General features: G+C 27.8%; 1 protein-coding gene across 1 annotated transcript; it reads right to left on the minus strand.

Moving 5' to 3' along the window:
• Window positions 1-1725: 1725 nt before the first annotated feature.
• JhI-26 (Juvenile hormone-inducible protein 26) lies at window positions 1726-7901 on the minus strand. The gene is made up of 3 exons (XM_075311126.1): window positions 7573-7901; window positions 2263-3068; window positions 1726-2195 (listed from the first exon to the last, which is right to left on the minus strand). Exons 1-3 carry the CDS (start codon window positions 7807-7809, stop codon window positions 1946-1948), a joined length of 1293 nt encoding a protein of 430 aa, XP_075167241.1. The 5' UTR covers window positions 7810-7901; the 3' UTR covers window positions 1726-1945.
• Between the last annotated feature and the right edge of the window lie 446 nt (window positions 7902-8347).

Here is an 8347-nt window from a genome sequence, read left to right on the forward strand (position 1 = left end):
GATCCAATTAAAAAACTAATTGGATCAATTAATTTCGTGATTGAATCAGGATTTTTTTTGTATGTTATCACAATGGGCCTAAAAATATCAAACTACACTATTTGGAATTGCTACATCAAAAAGAGGCGAACGTTGAGTTGGAAATGAGCCCCGAATCCAAAGATGATGCAAGCGTAATTAGTCCAATCCTAATATACGGGTCTGGTGGACATCAATGGAGAGTAATCGAATATGTTGTCTTGAAATAATCTCCGATTATTGAAAATCCCTTCAAGCAGAGCTTTGGAAACCATAATGGGCTTTAGACCTATAGAAACATTAATGAAAGGGATTGGCACCAAATCGGCTTGACCAAAATCGACTTTTTACGAAAAAAAACCGAAAAATCGATTTGAGTTATTCCTCGCTTTCGAAGTTTATTTCTTATTTCGGCTAAAGTCGACTTTTCAAAAAATTAAAAAAGGTGATAATATCGGGCCAAAAAATGATTCGGGATCTTGCCCCACTTTGAAACAACGGAGGGATCTCGTTAAAGGCACCGAGTTCCTGGTATAAAAGAAGAGTATAATCGAAACAAGAAATTAGAGAGCACAAAAAAACCGAATACTGGCTTAGGTGTATGACAGCCGATATGAGATAGAAAGATTTTGATCCTTTTATCAACATATTATTTTAAATAAAATTTAAACATTTAAAACAAGTAAGGAAAGTCTAAAGTCGGGCGGGGCCGACTATAGTATACCCTGCACCACTTTGTAGATCTAAATTTTCGATACCATATCACATCCGTCAAATGTGTTGGGTGCTATATATAAAGGTTTGTCCCAAATACATACATTTAAATATCACTCGATTTGGACAGAATTTGATAGACTTTTACAAAATCTATAGACTCAAAATTTAAGTAGGCTAATCACTAGGGTGGAACACAATTTTAGTAAAAAAATATGCGAAACATTTCAATCAAATTTGGCACACATGACTATATAACTAATTGTACTCCTAGTGCAAAATGTCAACCCAATTGGGTCAAAACTCTGGCTTCTGGGGCCATATAAGTCCATATCGGGCGAAAAATATATATGGAAGCTATATCTAAATCTGAACCGATTTCAATCAAATTGAATAGAGTTCTATTCTGACCCAAATTAGGAACATGTGCCAAATTTGAAGGCGATTGGACTTAAATTGCGACCTAGACTTTGATCACAAAAATGTGTTCACAGACAGACGGACATGGTTATATCGACTCAGGGACCCACCCTGAGCATTGTTGCCAAAGACACCATGTGTCTATCTCGTCTCCTTCTGGGTGTTACAAACATATGCACTAACTTATAATACCCTGTTCCACAGTGTGACGCAGGGTATACAAATTTAGTTTAATTTATTATATATTATATTTCATTACAATTTTCCAATTTGGACACTTTCTAAAAATTTACATCAATATATCTCGCAATTAATTTAAAATAGATAAAATTAAAGAAACTTTTATTTTTATATTTAAAATTAGTAAAAAATTAATTTCTTTTAAAATTTTAATTTTATTATGAAAAACAAGTATATACAAAAAAAAAAAGACAAATCTTTTGCAACGAAAATTATACAATGTACTTTTTTAAGAGAAAATAAACCCAATTTTTTTGTGAGACGATGCTTCCATTGCCTCTAATATTTTTTCATAATTAATTAAAGAAAAATTTGTTAGTGCGAAAAGGAAACTTTGTTTAACTACAATTTTATTCCTCGGAAAAGCAATAGCGGATACCTCCCAAATGTGGACAATTTTTGTGTAGCGTTTAATAAATATATAATCACCTGAAAATTAACTTTAACAGGTCTGATAGGTTTCACTGGATTTGTAATTTGAATTTATCGCACAATTCCTTCCAACATATATTTAAAATAAAACTAACAAATTATATTATAAAAACTGCCCTTTCTAAAATATATCAACATTCCATTCCTTGGAGAGTTCATAGAGCTCTTTCATTTGATGGGCAAATTCAAGATCGACAATTTCACCACCTTTAGATAAAATTTCCTTGATAATATCTTCATCGGTGACTTGCCGATTTAATAATTCTTCTGTGGATAGGCCATGGGGTGCAACCAATTCCATGAGAAATGAAGAGCATGTGTACAGGCTATAGGGTAGAAGACGAATATATTCCTTAAGTAAAGGCTCGTAGCTAAAATTGGTAAAGAAGATAAAATTTCAAAATAAAATAATTATAACATTAATTTCTTTGTAAAAACCTTAAAAACTCTGGAGCTCTTAGTCCAGTAATCTTTTCATATGATTCCCTTAGTGCCATGTAATACGTCTCGAATATCTCTTTGAAATTTTTGTATCGAACTTCAGCAAAGGTTGATAAGGCCAAAAATACAGAAAAATCAAGCATAGGTGATGATATCCTTAAGGTTTGCAAATCAAACATCATTATATCCGTAGGTTTACCCTCATCCTTGGGATCATATTTGTAAGCCACATTATTACGCAAATAGTCGCCATGACACAAAGTCACATACGGTTCTTGGGCACGTAATAAATCTCTGCAATATTTTTGAGGATTTTCAAATAGGTTTTTGTACTTCTTTAGGAAATCTTCTGGTATATGTTTTTGGTATTTCTTAGTCGAGTTTATACATCTTTCCAAGCCAGTGGTAAGAGTTAAACCCCATCTATGATCTAAATCATCGGTAGCATATCGTGATTCCATTAAACCTTGAGTAATTTCTTCAAAGTGTTTTCTATCTGTGGCCAGCATTGCGAATCCTACTGCATGGAAGTTAGCCAAATATTTAACAGCCAATATGGCATGATCTAATGAAAGATTAAATTTATCGTTAGTAACCCTCCAGCCATTGATGCCAAAGTCTTCGGTGATTAAAGTGGCTTCGTTCGAATTTAAATTAGCGTAGTAAAATTTTGCTGTATTTAGAGAATTTTTTCCAAATTCCTCGAAAGTTGGCACAATTATCTCATAAGCCAATTTTTCATTTGTAAACAAGGCTTTGAAGTTAATCGCCTCAAATATCTCTGGTGGTATGGGAGGCGTCCTCTGTAAAAGTCACAAAAAATAAAGTTCCAACAAAAACCAAATTATTAAAATTTTCTAAATTTTTTTATTCTTATGTTAGCTCGATATTAATTTTATCAAAATTTTATTTATATTGAAACATTGTCAACATTTTATTTCTATTGAAAATTTTGCCAAAATTTTATTTCTATTGAAAAATTTGTCAAAATTTTATATCTATAGCAAATTTTTTCAAAATTTTATTTCTATAGAAAATTTTGTCAACATTTTATTTCTATAGAAAATTTTGTCAACATTTTGTCAAAATTTTATTTCTATTAAAAAATTTGTCAAAATTTTATTTCTATAGAAAATTTTGTTAAAATTTTATTTCTATAGAAAACTTCGTCAACATTTTATTTCTATAGAAAATTTTGTCAAAATTTTATTTCTAAAAAAATTTTGTCAACATTTTATTTCTATAGAAAATTTTGTCAAAATTTTATTTCTATAGAAAATTTTGTCAAATTTTTATTTCTATAGAAAATTTTGTCAAAATTTTATTTCTATAGAAAATATCGTCAACATTTTATTTCTATAGAAAATTTTGTCAAAATTTTATTTGTATAGAAATTTTTCTCAAAATTTTATTTCTATAGAAAATTTTTTCAAAATTTTATCTCTATAGAAAATTTTGTCAAATTTTTATTTCTATAGAAAATTTTGTCAAAATTTTATTTCTACTGATTTTTTTTTTTAAATTTTATCTCTATAGAAAATTTTGTCAAAATTTTATTTCTATAGAAAATTTTGTCAAAATTTTATTTCTATAGAAAATTTTGTCAAAATTTTATTTCTATTAAAAACTTTGTCAAAATTTTATTTCTAAAGGGTAATACGGTCAAAATTTGGTCAATATAAACTTGACGTATTTCTTTCAATTTTGCATTTAAAAAACCTGAACACCCCTCATTTTGAAGGTGTGTGTGTGTAGAATGTTGCTCCTATTTTGATTTTGGAATTCACTCTTCACTTGTCAAAATGCCGTCCAAGCAAGAAGAGCAGCGTATCAAAATTTTGCTCGCGCATCGCGAAAATCCGAGCTACTCGCACGCAAAGCTGGCAAAATCGCTAAAAGTTGCCAAATCAACCGTTACAAATGTAATTAAAGTGTTTGGGGAACGTTTGTCGACAGCCAGGAAGTCTGGATCGGGGGGAAATCGAAAACCGGAAGCCGCTGAGACGACAAAGAGAGTTGCCGGTAGTTTCAAGCGAAACCCTAACCTCTCTCCCCGAGATGCCGCAAATAAGCTGGGTGTATCGTCTACAACCGTGCATCGAGCCAAAAAACGAGCCGGACTATCGACTTACAAGAAGGTAGTGACTCCAAATCGCGATGATAAACAAAATACGACGGCCAAAGCGCGATCCCGGAGGCTGTACACGACGATGCTGACGAAGTTTGACTGCGTGGTAATGGACGACGAAACCTACGTCAAAGCCGACTACAAGCAGCTTCCGGGACAGGAGTTTTATACGGCAAAAGGAAGGGGAAAGGTAGCAGATATTTTCAAGCACATAGAACTGTCAAAGTTCGCAAAGAAATATCTGGTTTGGCAAGCCATCTGTACCTGTGGCTTGAAAAGCAGCATTTTCATAGCTTCCGGGACTGTCAACCAAGAAATTTACGTGAAAGAGTGTTTGAATAAACGTCTGCTGCCTTTCCTGAAGAAACACGGTTGTTCCGTACTGTTTTGGCTGGATTTGGCATCTTGCCATTACGGTAAAAAGGCCATGGAGTGGTACGCCGCCAACAACGGCAGGTGGTTCCCAAGGACAAGAACCCTCCCAACACGCCAGAGCTCCGCCCAATTGAGAAATACTGGGCTATTGTCAAGCGGAACCTAAAGACGACCAAAAAACTGCTAAGGACGAGCAGCAGTTCAAGGCAAACTGGCTTTCTGCGGCGAAGAAGGTGGACAAGGTGGCTGTACAAAATCTGATGGCAGGCGTCAAGCGTGGGGCCCGGCAATTCGGATTTGGAAAAGCGAAAGCCTAACTGAATATTTTTCCTGAATTTTATACTAATTGAACTTGAAAAAGAAATTTAATTTGATTTTTTAAATAAACGATTTCACCGATTTCCACGCGTTTTTCCATGACCAAATTTTGACCGTATCACCCTTTATTAAAAAATTTGTCAAAATTTTATTTCTATAGCAAATTTTGCCAAAATTTTATTTCTATAGACAATGTTGTCAAAAGTTTATTTCTATTAAAAAATTTGTTAAAATTTTATTTCTATAGTAAATTTTGCCAAAATGTTATTTCTATAGAAAATTTTGTCAAAACTTTATTTCTATAGAAAATTTTGTCAACATTTTATTTCTATAGAAAATTTAGTCAAAATTTTATTTCTATAGAAAATTTTGTTAAAATTTTATTTCTATAGAAAATTTTGTCAAAATTTTATTTCTGTAGAAAATTTTGTCAAAATTTTATTTCTATAGAAAATTTTGTCAAAATTTTATTTCTATTAAAAAATTTGTCCAAATTTTATTGCTATAGTAAATTTTGTCAACATTTTATTTCTATAGAAAATTTTGTCAAAATTTTATGTCTATAGAAAATTTTGTCAAAATTTCAGTTCTATAGAAAATTTTGTCAAAATTTTAGTTCTATAGAAAATTTTGTCAAAATTTTATTTCTATAGAAAATTTTGTCAAAATTTTATTTCTATAGAAAATTTTGTCAAAATTTTATTTCTATAGAAAATTTTGTCAAAATTTTATTTCTATAGAAAATTTTGTCAAAATTTTATTTCTATATAAAATTTTGTCAAAATTGTATTTTTATTAAAATATTTGTCAAATTTTTATTTCTACAGGAAATTTTGTCAAAATTTTATTTCTATAGAAAATTTTGTCAAAATTTTATTCATAAAAAAAATTGTCAACATTTTATTTCTATAGAAAATTTTGTCAAAATTTTATTTCTATAGAAAATTTTGTCAAAATTTTATTTTTAGAGAAAATTTTATCAAAATTTTATTTCTATAGAAAATTTTATCAAAATTTTATTTCTATAGAAGATTTTATCAAAACATTTCTATACAAAATTTTATCAAAACTTTATTACTATAGAAAAGTTTTAAAAAATTTTATTTCTATAGAAAATTTTGTCAAAGTTTTATTTCTATAGAAAATTTTGTAAAATTTTATTTCTGTAGAAAATTTTGTCAACATTTTATTTCTATAGAAAATTTTGTCAAAATTTTATTTCTATAAAAAATTTTGTCAAAATTTTATTTCTATAGAAAATTTTGTCAAAATTTTATTTCTAATAAAAATTTTGTCAAAATTTTATTTCTAATAAAAATTTTGTCAAAATTTTATTTCTAAAAAAATTTTGTCAACATTTTATTTCTATAGAAAATTTTTTCAAAATTTTATTTCTATAGAATATTTTGTCCTATGATGTGTATAAAAAATAAAAATTAAATAAATTTAAATGAAATTGAATTATGTAAATTAAATTAAAACTAATCTTAATTAGCCTATACACGGTGTTAAGACCAATGAATGTAATTAAAAATAAATAAAAACTACATTTAAATTAATGCTCAAAAAACAATATTTTTGGGTTTATGTGTCGGTTATTGTATGTATTGTATTTATGAGAGCAATTAATTTAAAAATTATAAATATTGCATTTTTAAATATAATCAACGTTTTGTTTTCGTTCTCTGTGTTATAATAAAGATAAGATTGATCAAAAATTTTATTTACTTTAGCTGGTGGCGTGTGTATATTTTTTTGTTGTTCCACAATAAACAATAACGACATTTGAATAATCAAGCAGAAAATGCATTACAACAATAGATAATAGCTAACTACAATTACTTCAATTTTTATTATAATACAGAGGATGGGAGATATTAAAATTTTAGGCACGATAAAAGGTATAGATTAATAGCTGATGTTTTTATTTTCTCAACTATTGATACGTAGTTATCAGAATATATAATGGCGGTTTGTAAATGGTCCTTTACCGATTAAGTTTTTATCTTTTTTTCAATTTATTTTAGTTTAATAAATTAATTCATAGGTCAAAAACCTATGACCTAATTTTTTAAATATTTATTTTCATAATTATTATGGTTGTAAATAATAAATAAATTAATTAATTTACTTTAATAATTCAATTAATACAAAATAACAAGTATGAATAAGACAAAATAGTATAAACATTTTCTTGATGTAAATAAAATGACTTAAATAAAATTATGTATTTATTTATTTATTCAGTCTATGGAAATAATAAATAAATTATATTAAAATTGGATTAATATTAATTGTTTGTTTATTTATTAATTATTAATATATTTTTTAATAGTTGTATTTAGTTTAACTTATTAGAAAAACTAAATTTAATTAATTCTATATTAGCTACAATTGATTTGTTTAAATTAATTTTACAAAATTATTTTTTTTTAATTACATATACTTTACCAATCATTTATTTTTCTATCGCCGTCATTGCATACCTTAACAAAGAAACTTATTTCACTGACTGCACATTTAAATTCATAAGTGAGGTGAGCTCGATAACATTTGGTCAACATAAAAGCTTCTTGTGACCCAATGAATTGAATTTTTATATTTTCGATATGAAACTTTTCCGTATCATTTGGAAGCACATTTATAAGTTTTTGATTTTTAAGCAATTTTGGTATTATTTCAGTCTTAAACCATTGCACTTCTGTATTCACAGCTGTAGCCATATTATATTCCGTAAACTATTATTTGTGAATACAATTGTTTTGTTTGTTTGGCGAATAATATGAACGAATCATTAAAAGCGTACGTATCTGGCCGTTGATAGATTTTATACTGAGTTCATATCTTTGCAAGAAGATTTTACAGAGTTCTCAATGCGTTCAAGTATTAGGGGTATTTATGAGTGCATGTGCTTTTTTTATTGGATCTAAAAAACATCAACAACAAGCTTTTATCGTACAATGTTTCAAAACTTTTGTCAACATTTTATTTCTATAGAAAATTTTGTCAAAATTTTATTTCTATAGAAAATTTTGTCAAAATTGTAATTGTATAGAAAATTTTGTCAACATTTTATTTCTATAGAAAATTTTGTCAAAATTTTATTTCTGTAGAAAATTTTGTCAAAATTTTATTTCTATAGAAAATTTTGTGTAAATTTTATTTCTATAGAAAATTTTGTCAAAATTTTATTTCTATAGAAAATTTTGTCAAAATTTTATTTCTATAGAAAATTTTGTCAACATTTTATTTCTCTAGAAA

Source organism: Haematobia irritans, chromosome 5 (genome assembly GCF_050003625.1).
Source record: "Haematobia irritans isolate KBUSLIRL chromosome 5, ASM5000362v1, whole genome shotgun sequence".
In the NCBI taxonomy this organism is placed as follows: Eukaryota; Metazoa; Arthropoda; class Insecta; order Diptera; family Muscidae; genus Haematobia; species Haematobia irritans.

What these genes read in the sequence shown, in the direction of transcription:
- JhI-26 (XM_075311126.1), bottom strand. Translation starts at nt 7,809, where the DNA reads ATGGCTACAGCTGTGAATACAGAAGTGCAATGGTTTAAGACTGAAATA. An exon ending in AAATAAGTTTCTTTGTTAAG is followed by an intron (nt 3,069 to 7,572) that starts GTATGCAATGAC and finishes TGACTTTTACAG; the next exon opens with AGGACGCCTCCCATACCACC. An exon ending in AGAGCTCCAGAGTTTTTAAG is followed by an intron (nt 2,196 to 2,262) that starts GTTTTTACAAAG and finishes TACCAATTTTAG; the next exon opens with CTACGAGCCTTTACTTAAGG.